Source organism: Scyliorhinus canicula, chromosome 12 (genome assembly GCF_902713615.1).
Source record: "Scyliorhinus canicula chromosome 12, sScyCan1.1, whole genome shotgun sequence".
NCBI lineage: Eukaryota > Metazoa > Chordata > Chondrichthyes > Carcharhiniformes > Scyliorhinidae > Scyliorhinus > Scyliorhinus canicula.
In genome coordinates, this window is record NC_052157.1 from 148,495,595 (window position 1) to 148,511,643 (window position 16,049).

Here is a 16,049-nt window from a genome sequence, read left to right on the forward strand (position 1 = left end):
GATAAACGATACACAGGCACAGAGTCTCGAAACACGTTTTCACTCTCTGGCTCCTGTGTCCACTCTGCCCGGGACCCTGTTCACAGCCCCCCCCCGGTCTTTTTTCCCACCCCATTGGTTGGGGTTCAAGCCCTCCTGCCTGGTAGACCATGAGCTGGTCACATGGGCCACGAGGGTTTGCCTCTTAACGGGGCTGCTCTACCGCATCCCTTCCCCCACCCCGTCCCTTAAGTCCCTCAGTAACATATTTCCAGAAGAGGTTATATGCAGTAACAATAGACAATAAAAAGGCTGAGAAACACAATAGAGTCCATCACAGTTTGTCACAATGTCAATCTATCGAGGGATTTCTGAGTCTTGTCGACCGCCTTAGTCCCCCAGCTGGCTCCTCCAACTCTGAGGCAGCGACGTTGTCATCTGTGGCAGATTGTCTCTGAGATTCGACCACCGCAGCAAGGGCATTCCCTTCTCCAGCTCCCTCCTGGTTTATCAACGCGGCCTCCTCAGAACTCCTGGATTCCCTCTGTTCTGGCTCCACCACCGGAGCACTGGTGCTAACTCTTCCCAAGATTGGGATTGTGGTCCCACGGCTTCGTACGTAGTCCGTGTACTACCGCACTGTCCTGCCATTCAAATCCACCACGGACGAGACTGGGCCTGAATTTGATACAATTCTGCCTGGTAGCCAAAGTGGGCCTGAGGCAAAGTTACCGATGAGGACCAGATTGGCCACTTGAAATGACCTGTCTCCTTTGTTCGATACGTGCTGCTTCCTCTGGGAGGCCTGCCGTGCCCCACCTTTCCTACCAAATTCGGGAAAGCCAAGTCTTGTCCTGATGGCCCACGACTAATTCTAGTGAGATTGTATGGTAAGATAGTAGAAAGGCAGACAATCTAAGTCTGTCGGATTGCTGCTTCATGGCCACGGTGAACATCTGCACAGCTCTCTACTAACCCGTTTGAGATGGGGGGGGGGGGGTTTCTCGTATGGCAAATGCTATTTGTCCAGCCAAAGTGCAGACATTTTTTTTCAGTGAACAGGGTGTGGTTGTCAGACGCTGTTACTTCGGAGAGGCCATGGGTAGCAAACATCCACCGCAGAGCCTCCACTGTGGTTGCCAGGGTTGTTGTTCTCATCTCTTGAGCCTCCAACCACTTTGAGTGGGCGGCGACCAAGAAGGAGCCAGCGCAGTCCACACGTGCCCTCGCCCATGGGCGACCAGACCACTTCCAAGAGTGGAGGTTGCCTGTGGGTGGCAACATCTGCTGTGTCTGGCAGGGGTCACACTGGCGCAGCATGCATGCAATATCTTTATCTATGCCAGGCCACCAAATGTAGCTATGAGCGAGCATTTGAATATTTGGGCCCCGGATAGGCACTGTGCAATTATTGCAAAAAGGGCCTATGCTGAAAGATCTAATCCTAGGCCCCAGCAACAATGCTCGCCTCTACTCTGGCGGAGGCGATTGAAGGCATCGGCTTGTCATTATGGAGGTGCCCCAGCAGAGTCTTGTGGTCTGTTATTATTGTGAAATGTCACCTATAGACACTGGTGAAATTTCTTGATTGCAGCAAGTCCGTCCTTCTTTATTTGTGTGTATTTCCGTTCAGCATCAGAAAAAGTGCTAGAGGCGAAGGCAATTGAACTCTGAGCCATCCTCCATTTTGTGAGACAGGACCGCCCCTATTCAGGACGGTGACTCATCACAATGTCAGGATGATTGACTTCCTTGGGTCAAAGTGAGCCAATAGACTGACTGTTAAGCTCTGCTTGATGTGCTGGAAACCTGCTCCTGTGCTTCATTGTGTTTGTAAGAGCAAGTGTAGTGGGTGCTAACCACTAGACTGGGGATAAAACAACCATAGTAGCTTGCCGCCCCTGAGAAGGACTTAATTCTGCCACGTTCTTCAGTGCTGGGACTTCCATTATGGCTCTCACCTGGCCTTTGTGTGGGCGCAGGCCTTGTTGAATCTAATTTGAACCCTAGCTTGTAAAGGGGCAGCACGGTGGTTAACACTGCTGCCTCACAGCTCCAAGGATCTGGGTTCGATTACAGAATTGGGTGACTGTCAGTGTGGAGTTTGCACGCTCTCCCCCTGTCTACGTAGGCTTCCTCCAGGTGCCGCCCATTCAGAAAACTGCACGGGTCTGATGATTCCCAGTATTTAAGTTCCGATTCCACATTTTGTTGCAGCACGGTAGCATGGTGGTTAGCATAAATGCTTCACAGCTCCAGGGTCCCAGGTTCGATTCCCAGCTGGGTCACTGTCTGTGCGGAGTCTGCACGTCCTCCCCGTGTGTGCGTGGGTTCCCTCCGGGTGCTCCGGTTTCCTCCCACAGTCCAAAGATGTGCGGGTTAGGTGGATTGGCCATGCTAAATTGCCCGTAGTGTCCTAAAAAGTAAGGTTAAGGGGTGGGGGGTTGTTGGGTTACGGGTATAGGGTGGATACGTGGGTTTGAGTAGGGTGTTCATGGCTCGGCACAACATAGAGGGCCGAAGGGCCTGTTCTGTGCTGTACTGTTCTATGTTCTATGTAAGGAACCGGTCTAGCTCTGAAAAACTTTGACTTGAGTTAGGGTTGGCTTTTACTCCCTTTATTCGACTCAACTCGTTCTGGAATACGTCTTAATACTTGCATAAGACTTCCTGGAAGACACTGTCTGAGATTTTGAGGATTTCCGACAAGTTCAATTTGTTTTGGCTCAGCCAATCCCGTCCCATGTGACTTGGCTGATGCCCCGTGGCAATGATTATATGTAGCTGGGCATAGTGTTGTTGATATGTCACTGGCACCGTATCTGTCCCAAAAACCTTCAGGGTCTCCCCCGTCTATGTTACCAACCTTTGTACTACTCAGTTCTTTTTTAAAAAAAGAAAGGGCTTTGCGCTTGCCTTCCCATCTACTTCTAAAATTTCAATTGAGCAAAATCCACATACATGTCACTTATAATAAAATTAACACTTAGTGCCTTACAGATATTTTCACAAAGTCCTTGGAGAGAAGCTCTCAGAATCTCATAGAATTTACAGTGCAGAAGGAGGCCGTTCGGCCCATCAAATCTGCACCGTCTCTTAGAAAGTGCACCCCACTTAAGACCACACCTCCACCCTATCCCAATACCAGTAAACCAGTAACGCAAGCCAGGAATCGAACCTGCGACCCTGGAGCTGTGAAGCAACCGTGCTAACCACTATGCTACCGTGCTGCCTCTCAGAAGTCCGTCCATGAAACACAACTCCTTCCCTCAGAATCCAGAGCAGAACTCGAGGATGAGTCTTAAAACCGACACCAGGCAGGGCTGAAAAACAAAACTAAAAACAGACCCAGCCACTCCCAGAGTAACATAAAACTGTTAATCCCTTAATCGCAGTTTTAACAGACATATAATCTGCATACTTTAACCTAAATTCTTTTAATAACATCTTTATACATGTTTTATTTCATGCAACAGACATGAAATAAGACATATATAAAGATTTTCTACATTCATCACAATCTTTGATTTTTTTTTTCCAAGCCTCCCAGATTGCTTTGTGAGTTAATTTAGTAAATAGCTAATCTATACAAAGCTGGAAAGACCATTGGTCTACAATGAGTCAGCTCTCCTGGCCACCAGGGAAGACTGAAGTTGGCTTCTGCACTGCTGCGTGTGTGAGAGAGACACAGGAATGCATTTACATAACACTATCTCCTGTCCACCACATAGAGACGGGAAGTCTGTGCCGCTGACCAGAATCATAGAATTGACAGTGCAAAAGGAGGCCATTCGGCCCATCAGGTTTGCACTGGACCTTGCAACGCGCACCCTACTTAAGGCCACACCTCCAAGTTATCCCTGTAACCCAGTAACTTCACCTAACCTAACCTTTTTGGATACTTTTTTTTTTGTTTTTATAAATTTAGAGTGCCCAATTATTTTTTCCAATTAAGGGGCAATTTAGCGTGGCCAATCCACCTACCCTGCACATCTTTGGGTTGTGGGGGTGAAACCCACGCAGACACGGGGAGAATGTGCAAACTCCACACGGACAGTGACCCAGGGCCGGGATTCGAACCCGGGTCCTCAGCGCCGTAGGCAGCAATGCTAACCACTGTGCCACCGTGCTGCCCGGCCTTTTTGGATACTTAAGGGCAATTTTAGCATGGCCAATCCACCTAGCCTGCACATCTTTAGAGTTGTGGGAGGAAACCAGAGCACCCGGAGGGAACCCATGCAGACACGGGGAGAACGTACAGACTCCGCAGAGGCAGTGACCCAAGCGGGAACTGAACCTGGGATCGTGGAGTTGTGAAGCAACAGGGCTAGCCACTGTGATACCGTGCCACCCAACATTGTGCGAGTACATCATTGTGCGCCTAGAACAGGAAATTTCCAGCCACTCCACCCGTGGGGGCGTGTGCTGTGGGCTGACATTGTTGAATGCTCGCTGCTCCGCGTGCTGCCGTGTTCTGCTCACCCTGCTCCCAATCCTTGGTCTCTTTGCTCACCGCCCTGTGGACAACGAGGGAGCAGGGTGGCGAGCGGGAGGGAGGGAGGCAATGAGTGGTCGGGTGCTGGGTGGCGAGTAAATCGCAACTGCAAAACTGGGATTTTTTAAGTACCCAATATAAAGATATATGTATTTTTTCCAATTAAGGGGCAGTTTAGTGTGGCCAATCCACCTAACCGTCACATCTTTGGGTTGTGGGGGTGCAACCCACGCAGACACGGGGAAAATATGCAAACTCCACACGGACAGTGACCCAGGGCCGGGATTCGAACCTGGGTCCTCAGAGTGCAGTTCCAGTGCTAACCACTGCGCCACATGCCGCCCAAATCTGGGATTTTTAACTCCTCTTTTGGGATTCAGTTTTCTGTGAAAACTGCAACCCTTAAACGTGGTGGGGGGGATGCTGCACCTGCTGAATATTTTTAGATGTGGCAGTGAGGTCCGCTGAAGGCCACTTGTAGTGGCAGCGACAGCAAGGGCAGCCTAAATATTGGCCATGCACTGGGGGGAACTCCGCTGCTGTTCTCCGTGTCAGGAGATCGTTAACATCCACTTGAAGCACACGGCAGAGCCTCGGTTTAATGTCCGGTTGGAAACAATCCAGCACTCCCTCAGATCCGCCTTTGTTTTGGAGCTCGCACCCCTGAACCCAATCCATTTCACAGGAGGTGTGCGCAGGCAGCAGGTTATAATTCGGGTATCGAATGCTGTTGGATAACCTGGTGCCATAGGCAGTCAAGACCTGCTCGTGAATGATGGCCAGTTTTGTGAGGTGTTGGAGAACGATGCAGTACCTTTAGGTCTCCCCGTGTGTGCGTGGGTTTCCTCCCGGTGCTCCGGTTTCCTCCCACAGTCCAAAGATGTGCAGGTTAGGTGGATTGGCCATGGTAAATTGCTCTTAGTGTCCAAAATTGCCCTTAGTGTTGGGTGGGGTTGCTGGGTTATGGGGATAGGGTGGTGGCGTGGGCTTGAGTAGGGTGCTCTTTCAAAGAGCCGGTGCGGACTCAATGGGCCGAATGGCCTCCTTCTGCACTGTAAATTCTATGATATGAAAGGAGCAAATTAGGTCAGCACGGTGGCTCTGGGTCACTGTCCGTGTGGAGTTTGCACATTCTCCCCGTGTTTGTGTGAGTTTCGCCCCCACAACCCAAAGATGCGCACTGTAGGTGGATTGGCCACGCTAAATTGCCCCTTAATTGGAAAAACAAATGAATTGGACACTCTAAAATTTTGTTTTAAAGGAAATAAGAAAATGTGTTAAATTACATTCTCGTGACAAAATGTTTATGCTTGAAATATGAAGTGGCCGCTCCTTGTCTTTATTTCCCTGAAGTCTGAACTGCTTGACCGTGATTTGATTACATTGCCTGATGGAGAGAGCAGGCAGCCCCCTAGCCTGCATTGTTCAGCTGTTAAAGCCAAGTACAGATGTTTGCTTTCTGCAGCTAGAGTTTGACAGCTGTGACAGGAGTCTCGAAGGGCAGCGGGGGACAGAGAAGTCATATCTACAAATAAATAGTGGATTAAAGTGCCCTGTCTGGGAATTGTTTTGACAGTGACTTCTCCTATAATATAAAATAACCCTGATCCGTTTATTAACTAATCCATCAGTTTTGCCCCACGATGATCGGGTCACCGTGGGCAATGGCAGCGCTGGAGAAAGTGGATTTTGTACTTTCCGATCGAAAAGCGCCACTGACTCTTGTTGCAATTTTCAAAACTTTTATTCTCAGAGACTGGGAAGCGCAAAAGGAAAGGCTCGGAGTTGGAGCAAATTGACTGCACGCCCCCTGAACACATCCTCCCCGGAAGCAAGGAACGCCCTTTGCTCTTCCTCCAGCCGCAGACCAAGGAGACAAAGGTAAAACCCAAAGCAAAATATTGCAGATGCTGGAAATATTGAAATGGAAAGTGCTGGAAGTGCTCAGCGTGTCAGGCAGCATCAGAGATAGGAACAGATTGAATATTTCGGGTTGATGAGAGGACACCAAGGTACTTGTTTGTGTTTGCGATCTCTTATCAAAGTGAAGGTGAGCTGTCTGCTCTGATATTGACCAATACCGTTGACCGTCGCTGGAACTTCAGCACGTTTGCTGCTTGTCCAGTTAAATGCGAGATTTCCCACGTATCGTTTCCGCTGGGGAGAGAGGCTCGTTAGGCCGGCGTTGTTTTCCTTGGAGCAGAGAAGGCTGAGGGGGGGGGTATCGGATTGAAGCGTGCAAAATTATGAGGGACTTCCAAAAGGTAGATGGGAAGAAGTTTTTTCCCTTGGTATAGAGGGGTCAATAAGAAGGGGGCATAGGATTAAGATAAGGGGCAGGAAATACCTTTTCACCCAGCGGGTGGCGGGAATCTGGAACTCGCTGCCCGAGAAGGGTGGTAGAGGCGAGAGCCCTCACAAAAGAAGCACTTAGATGAGCACTTGAAACGCCGTAGCGTACAAGGCTGCAGACCAAGTGCTGGAATATGGGATTAGGTAGGTTCTTGTTGGGTGGCACAGACGTGATGGGCCGAAGGGCCTCTTTCTGTGCTGTAACACTCATAACTCTAATGAATTTAGCAGTATTGATTAGAGGTTATGAATAGATGGGACAGCATAAGTGGAGGCAAACTGTTTCCAGTAGTTAAGGGGCTTCCGATTAAATGGTTGGAATTTATAATTTACATAAGTGATCTGTGAGGTAGGGATTCACTTCCAGGGTTTAAATGAGGTGGAGTCGGTGTTCAAGGTCAGTTGTACAGGATGGATCAGGGGATAGTGCAACAGGGAGGGTAATATAATTCGGACTAGTATTATGTGGATGGTAAAGGCTCAGGAAGACCTGGCTCATTTCTATATTGTAGCTTCTAATGCAGTGATGGGCAACCTGGGCTGGTGAGTGGGCCTTGTTCATCTCGATGGGCCACAGTATTGAAATTGGGCATGTTTACTAACTACGGCCCCATGAATAAGATTAAATACATTTAATACAGACCAAATATTTCATAATGAGTTATTTCATGTTTTTAAAAAATATATATTTTATTGAGGCATTTGTATTATAAATGTTAACAAAATAAATATCCACACACCAAACCAACAACAACAACAACCCAGCCAACATGACTGACGTAAGCAACTCCCCCCAAACCCAATCCCCCATCAAACTTCCCCCACCGTACCCAACTCCCCATACCTCCCCTTTTTAAACCCCCCCCCCCCCCCCACTGCTGACAGCTTAAGTTTTTACCACACTTTAGAAACCCCTCCCCTGTCAGCAGTCGTCTCCCCCCCCCCCCCACCCCCCCCGTCCCCCCCCATCACAAAATAACAACCCCCAACCCCCTTCAGCACGCTAACCTCCCGCCCACCCCGCATGGTGCTTCCGTGAACTAGCCCGCTCAGCTGCCCATGGCGCTTAGCATCCTACTCCCCCCGCACCCAACACAAAAGACAGAGCAACCCACCACCTCCCACCAAGAACAAAACCAGAGCAAACATAACCCAAATAAACCCCACTTTGCCCGACGGCGTGGGGCTGCCCCACAATGGGAAACCCCATTGACCAGCCTGCAAAACGGAGCACCCCGCCGGCGTGCTGAAACAGAAATATGGCGGGACGGAGAATTTAGCCTTCGGTATGTGGCGTGGAGAGTAACTTTCAGGTGGTGGTGTTCCAATGCATCTGCTGCCCTTGCCCATCTAGGTGCAAAAGGTCACGCATTTGGAAGGAGCTGTCGAAGGAGCCTTGTTGAGTTGCTGCAGGGCATCTCGTGCAGCGGTGGTGGAGGAGGGAGTGGATGGTTTAAGCTGGTGGATGGGATGCCAATCAAGCGGGCTGCTTTGTCTTGGATGGTCTTGATGGCCTTCAGTGTTGGAGCTGCTCTGATGGAGGCAAGAGGAGAGTATTGCCCTTGAGAAGGAGGAGGTGGCGATGTTTTCAACAACAACTCCTTCAGAGATGTAATTTTAAAATGGCCGTCGAGTCCAAGGCGAGATGCTAGACAACGTGACAGAAAGCTTAGTGACACGATAGTGACATTTACGGGGCATCGTGACAAATACGTGAATAGGATGGGAATAGAGGGATACGGACCCAGGAAGTGTAAAAGATTGTTGTTTAGTCGGGCAGCATGGTCGGCACGGGCTTGGAGGGCCGAAGGGCCTGTTCCTGTGCTGTACTTTTCTTTGTTCTTTGAAATCAATGAGTTTTAAGACCAGAGGGGCTGCCAATAGTAGAGGAAGGAGGGTGTGCAAGACGCCAATGTCAGAAGAACTGAGGGTTTGAGGGGCTGGGAGATATTGTAGGGTTGAATGAGGTAACCGAGAGCTAGTGAAGAAAGGAATTTCAACATGAGAATTTTATATTTGGGGTGATTGTGAGCCAATTGTCGATTTGTGATGACAGGTGTGTGGGGCAAGATGAGGACAGCAGTGTTTTTGATAAGCTGGAGTTTATGGAGGAAGGGAGGCTGGCATTGAAACAGTCAAGTCTGGAGGTGACAAAGACATTGAGAGTTTCAGGTGAAGGGAATCTGCATTGGGGCGTAGGTGGTGAACTTTTATGTAGATTGAACATGATGGTCTTTGTATTGGGGAGGGTATGCATGAGCCTGGAGTCCGATCGGATGCCGAGACTGACAGTCTGGGGAAACACCGGAGGTGGTAGGTGGGGACGAGGTGGAATCGCTGACTGAGGTCAAAGACAAATGACTTCAGTGTCCTCGATGGCTACATGTGGAAGTTGTAACTTATCCATGGTTTGACTGTCAAGACGAGTGGTCAGTGAAGGAAGTTGAGAAACTCGACAGGTAAATCCTGAGGTGGGAAGCGAAGGCCGTGCTGTAGATGGTTTTGTTGAATTGTGATCGCTCAGAGCGGAGGCAACTGAGAACACGTCCACCAGTCTGGACAATGGGGGTAAGGATAGTGTGGTCTGCTGTGTCAAATGATGTGGGGAAGATGAATGTGCTATGGTCACAGGTAATGATTTGGTTCAGACTGCTTGGTGCAGTGAGAATTTTGGATGCAGAGATGCAGCACTCTGATAGCAGGTCATGCTGTGTGTAGCAGACTTCAAGCTTTGTGGGATATTGTGACATGTTAAATCGCTCACTCTGACAGTGTGTGCATAACCGCACAGTTAATACTTCCTCGTAATCTTGTTGCAAAGGCTCGATGTCAGGCACTATGTAAATACATATTAAGTTGCATAGCAGTACAGGAATTATGATTTTGATTTATTTCCCTCCCTTTCCACAGCCCCTGCAGTGCCTGAAAGTGTTAACTATGAGCGGCTGGAATCCTCCGCCAGGTAACCGCAAGATGCACGGCGATTTGATGTACCTGTATGTGGTTACCATGGAGGATCGGCATGTTAGCATCACTGCTTCAACCCGAGGTTTCTACGTGAACCAGTAAGTGTGGCTGCACACGTGTTACATGCAGGCTATCCCCTTCATTATGGATTTATTTACCTGTTCCTCCCACTGCTCTTGCTAATGGGGAAAGAACAAAGAACAATACAGCACAGGAACAGGCCCTTCGGCCCTCCAAGCCTGCACCAATCATGTGACCTATCTGGACCAACCGCCTGTATCCTTCTATACCCCGTCTGTTCATGTGCCTATCCGGATAAGTCTTAAAGGTCGCTAACATATCTGCCTCAACCACCTCATTTGGCAGTGCATTCCAGGCTACCACCACCCTCTGTTTAAAAAAACTTCTCCCGTACATCTCCACTGAACATTCCCCCCCCTCACCTTGCACTTGTGCCCCCTTGTAATTTTCAATTCTGCCCTGAGAAAAAGCCTCCCAACTGTTCATCCTATCTATATCCCTAATAATTTTATAAACTTCTATAAGGTCGCCCCTCAGCCTCCGTCTTTCTAGGGAGAACAATCCCAGTTTATTCAATCTCTCCTCATAGCTAATACCCTCCATACCAGGCAACATCCTGGTAAACCTTTTCTGTACTCTCTCCAAAGTTTCCACGTCCTTCTGGTAGTATGGTGACCAGAATTGGACACATTATTCCAAAAGTGGCCTAACCAACTTTCTATATAACTATAACATAATTTTCAAGCGTTTATACTCGATACCCTGTCCTATGAAGGCAAGCATGCCATATGCTTTCTTCACCACCGTTTCCACCTGTGCTGCCACTTTTAAGGATCTGTGGACCTGCACACCCAGATCTCTGTGTGTCTATGCTCCTGCTGGTTCTGCCATTTATTTTATAGCTCCCACCTGAATTAGATCTACCAAAATGCATCACCTCGCATTTGTCCGGGTTAAATTCCATCTGTCATTTCTCTGCCCAATTTTGCAGCCTATCTCTATCCTGTTGTATTCTCTGACAATCTTCATCACTATCCGCAACTCCTGCAATCTTAGTATCATCCGCAAACTTGCTAATCAGACCCGCTACATTTTCTTCCAAGTCATTTATATATATTACAAAGAGCAGAGGTCCCAGTACTGATCCCTGCGGAACACCACTAGTTACAGACCTCCATTTGGAAAAACACCTTTCCATTGCTGCCCTCTGTCTTCTATGGCCAAGCCAGTTCTGGATCCATCCAGCTGGTTCACCCCTGACCCCGTGTGAAAAGTGGACAATGTATCTGATTTCTGCTCGGAACATTCCCACAGTTACGTGACTGAAATTGGAAATTTGCCCCATTGAGGAAGTTTCCCCAAGCGCGGAATTTATTTTATTAAAAAAAAAATTTCCAATTAAGGGTGATTGCAAAAAGAAAACCATCAGTGGAACTTGCAGACAGCAAACACCGTGATCTGTGCTTGCTTCCAGTTCCCTACTTAGCCCCGCGATTTGCTGGAACAACTGCCGCTGCCAGTTGGGCGGAAAAGGTTTGCAATTGTTGGTTTAACTGGCTGTAAAATTAGTTACCACTCACCCCCTGCTCAAGTAAAAGGGAGCGATTTGCAGAATTGGAAGACTTTGGCAATTGCTGATCTGGTGAGTCCTGTAACACTGGGTCAGGGAAGGCCACTACGCAGCACCTTAACTTCTCCACTGTTGCAGTTTCACACGAGCTAACACTCGTAACTAGCACATAAGACATGGGAGCAGAATTAGGCCACTCGGCCCATCGAGCCCCTCCCAAAATTGGGGCAAGTCAGAAGGGTCTTGTCAGCAATTCCATGTACTAACTATATTGACTCTGTCACTCTGAGAGGCACTATTAGATGTGCACAACCTTAATACCCTATTTATGGCACATCCAGTTGTGTGGAATAGGCCAATGGCCTGTGTCCATACTGGCATGCAGCAATGGCACAGTGGATATGACCCTAGAATCGTAGAATCCTTACAGTGCAGAAGGACGCCATTCAGCCCATTAAGTCTGCACCGACCCTCAAAGAGCACCCTAACGATGGGTCAGGTCCCCACCCTATCCTCATAACCCCACCTAACGCACATCTCTGGACACTAAGGAGCAATTTAGCATGACCAAACCACCCAACCTGTGCATCTTTGACTGTGGGAAGAAACCGGAGAAAACCCACGCAGACATGGGGAGAACGTGCAAACTCCACACCCCAAGGCTGGAATTGAACTCTGGTGCTGTGAGGCAGCAGTGCTAACCACCGTGCCGCCCCTCTCTCTCTCTCTTTATTTCCTTCCCTCCTCTCTCATCACCTCCCTCCTCTCCGCTCCCTCGTCTCTCCTTCCCTGTAAGAGAGCCTGACCCTAGCTACACAGTTTGTGATTCCGATCTGACATTATTTCTCTAGTTTCCTTGTAAACTCCTGAAAACACCAATTAAAGTGACGTTTATATTTGTGAAACCATTGTCCAATTTTGACGACAAGGTCCCTAGAGGAGGAGCACGTTTAAATTATTTTCCGCCTTAGCTCGGCTAGTGTTAGCTGCTGCACAGTATTGCGGTGGGGACAAGCACCTGGGTGTGCGCTGGACGAAGGGTATTCGGTCAAACAATCGCTGAACACAAGCAAAATGATGTGCCAACCTTTCTGAACTAAATTGGGGATCGATTAGTTCTGGGTCCAGGAACTGTGTGTTTATATGTGTGCGTATGTCTGCGTGTGTAATGATGAGACAAAATACATAGCTGTTTAAGTGCAATACATTTCCACATGTCTTCCAACACTGGTTTCTCTACTCCGGACAGGTCGACGGCCTACATCTTCAACCCCAAGCCAGCAAACCCCAGCTTCCTCAGCCATTCCCTGGTGGAATTGCTGAGCCAGACTAGTCCTATTTTCAAAAAGAATTTTGCTACCTTACAAAAGAAAAGGTGAGAGTTGGACTGCTGTAAGTTGTCTTTTTCTGCTTTATAATTGTGTACTTTCCCTGAAACAGGACTAACTTGAGAAATACTCTTTCATTTCCCGTCAACTAACCTTTTTTTTAGGGCGGCACGGTGGCACAGTGGTTAGCATTGCTGCCTACGGCGCTGAGGACCCGGGTTTGAATCCCGGCCCTGGGTCACTGTCCGTGTGGAGTTTGCACATTCTCCCCGTGTCTGCGTGGGTTTCACCCCCACAAATTGCCCCTTAATTGAAAAAAATAATTGGGTACTCTAAATTTTTTTTTTTTTTTTTAAACTAACCTTTTTTTAAAATAAATTTAGAGTACCCAATAATTTTTTTTCAATTAAGGGGAAATGTAGCATGGCCAATCCAGCTAACCTGCGCATCTTTGGGTTGTGGGGGCGAAACCCACGCAAACACGGGGAGAATGTGCAAACTCCACACGGACAGTGACCCAGAGCCAGGATCGAACCTGGGACCTCAGCACCGTGAGGCAACAGTGCTAACCACTGCACCAACGTGCTGCCCTCCCATCAACTAACCTGCGGTGGGAGGGAGAGGTTGGGGGTGGGTGGGGGGGGGGGATCCACTACCTCGCCTTTGTATAAGGACAATATAGGTTTGTCGGTTATGAAAACGTTTCCTACTCTGTCCCTGGGAAAAAAAGCACAAATGTGAAAATAATCAGTTGCGTTGCCATGTTCAGTGACTCATTTCCTTTGCAATTCCAGTACAGACTACAATTACAGCGTGAGGCCCAGTTTATTTTTATGGAGTTAGCCAAATAAAGCACATTACAGCAGAGTTAACATGGAGGAAGATAATGGGATCCTGGGTTTTGTGTGCCAACAGGGACGGATACAAAAACAAGGAGCTGATGATCTGTGCAAGACTTTGATTAAGCCACAGATGGAGTACAGTGTAGAGCTTTGTGAATTCCATTGTAGATAGATCATTGGACCCGTGGTTTCCAAAGGGGGTTAACGCTGCTGTCTCGCACCTCACTCCTATGCTCGTTGACCTGCATTGACCCCCCAGTCAAGCAGCATCTCGACTTGAAAATTCTCACCCTGGTTTTCAGATCGATCTGTGAGACTTTGCCCCTATCTCTGCTATCTCCTCCAGCCCCAAAACAGAGCGGCACAGTGGTCAGCACTGCTGCCTCACAGCGCCAGGGACATGGGTTTGATTCCGGCCTTGGGTGACTTTCTCCCCGTGTCTGCGTGGGTTCTCTCCGGGCGCTCCGGTTTCCGCCCGCAGTCCAACGATGTGCAGGTTAGGTGGTTGGCCAAGATCAATGGTCAGGGCTACGGGGATTGGGCGAGGGATTCCACAGAACCCTCTGAGATATCTGTGCTGCTCCAACTGTGGCCTCTTGATCATTTCCGATATAATAGTTCCACCTTTGGTGGCCTTGCCTTCAGCTACCCAGGCCGGAAGCTCAAGGGCAATTAGGGATGGGCAATCCATGCTGGTCCAGCCAGTGATGCTTGCATCTCATGAACAAATTAAAACACTCCAGGGCGATGATTAATTGATGATTCATGGCACTTTTGCAATGATGAGTTTTAAGTCGTGTTGCGGTCTGAGTTGTGTTGGATGTTCCTGAATTCCTGTCTGGTATTAGAGGCTCAGATCTTTATGCTGGCAAAATGCAAAACTTCAACATGCTCCTTACTTTGTGCAGTTCGGCTCTGTGGAGAGCGATCTCTCTGCATCATTCTCCCATTTTACGTGTGGCAGCACTCTCCCAACGCCTGACTAAATGGATGGGATGGGGATGGTTCCTATTTGCAGAACAGGAGCTGCCTAAAAATGTACACTGGACAATAGTACGTGCATGATCGATGTGCCCGTGGAATTGGCTCAGCCACCATGATCACGGGGTGCATGCAGTTCCCTGATGCCTTTGGGATGAGCGAACTTGCCATTTAGTGGGGTGCGTTGTGGTGGTACAGTAAAATATTTGAACCCTGCTTTACTGACTCTTGTGCCATTTTGTGTGTAGGGTTCAGCGACACCCGTTTGAAAGGATCGCGACTCCGTTCCAAGTGTATAGTTGGACTGCACCCGTGATGGAGCACGCCATGGACTGTGTTCGCGCAGAAGATGCATACACTTCACGCTTGGGATACGAGGAGCATATACCAGGCCAGGTACTACAGGCTGATCAATGCACTATAGCAAGCCAAAGCCAATGTCTCCTGTCACTGCGTTCTTTTCAAAAAAAAATTGTTCTACATCTGAATTGTTTCTGTGCCGTCATGTATCCCAATCACCCTGCGGGGAGACAACCCGCTCTTCATTGATTTTGGCTCTCTTCTCCGCCCCATGCTTGGCCTCTGTTCACACTACTCCTTAGATCAGCAGTCTGGTGAACCTTGCCCTGCACTGAGCATCTCTCTGATTAATAGCTCACTCATTTCGTCTGGCGTTTAAAAGTAAACTTGTGATGGGTGTTAATTTCATTATCCAATATTCGTAGTAGGGCAGTTTCGCCATAAACGTGAAGCTCTCACGGTGCCGAGGACCCGGGTTTGATCCTGGCTCTGGGTCACTGTCTGTGTGGAGTTGGCACGTTCTCCCCGTGTCTGCGTGGGTCTCACCCCCACAACCCAAAGATGTGCAGGATAGGTGGGTTGGCCACGCCAAATTCCCCCTTAATTGGGGAAAAAAATAATTGGGTACTTTAACTTTATTTAGGAAAAGAAATGTGAAGACGGCGTACTGCTCCTTTCTGAAGAACACCATTTCAACATATCGCAGGGTCCCAATGATCTGGTTACAACTATGCAAATAAACATGCAGTTATAGGTTAATTTTTAATTGTGTTTGTCTTTGGTTTGACACTACATAGATTTGCATATTTTCAGCATCTGACAGTAATACATTGACAGAGCTTTATGAGGACAAGAATCACACTGCCCTGGATGTCATTGTCCTTGAGGGCCATTGGCTACTCTCTCCTTTTGAGAGGAAGAGCTGACTGCCGGTGGTTTGACCTCCGGATCAGCGCACCTCGGGCAAGGCTGAGAAGGTGGGGCCTTCAAGAATAACCTCAGTTGGTACTGGAATTGAACCCGTGTTGTTGGTGTCGGTCCACATTACCACCCAGTCAGCTGAGCTAACCGACCCCCTATATAATGGTGGCACAGTCGTTAGCACTGCCACCTCACAGCGCCAGGGACCCGGGTTCAATACCAGCCTTGACTGACTGTCTGTGTGGAGTTTGCATTTTCTCCCGGGTGTTGCGGTTTCCGAAGGCGTTGGCTGG

General features: G+C 48.6%; 1 protein-coding gene across 5 annotated transcripts in view; it reads left to right on the forward strand.

Annotated features, from left to right (window-relative positions):
- Positions 1–16,049, forward strand: part of cluha (clustered mitochondria (cluA/CLU1) homolog a) — a 115,531-nt gene that overhangs the window by 38,733 nt on the left and 60,749 nt on the right. For all 5 annotated transcript variants that reach the window (XM_038814465.1, XM_038814466.1, XM_038814467.1 and 2 more), the window contains exons 5-8: positions 6,228–6,355; positions 9,737–9,891; positions 12,634–12,759; positions 14,784–14,931. In XM_038814465.1, the coding sequence (XP_038670393.1) occupies positions 6,228–6,355; positions 9,737–9,891; positions 12,634–12,759; positions 14,784–14,931 (557 nt within the window). The remainder of the gene's footprint in view (positions 1–6,227; positions 6,356–9,736; positions 9,892–12,633; positions 12,760–14,783; positions 14,932–16,049) is intronic.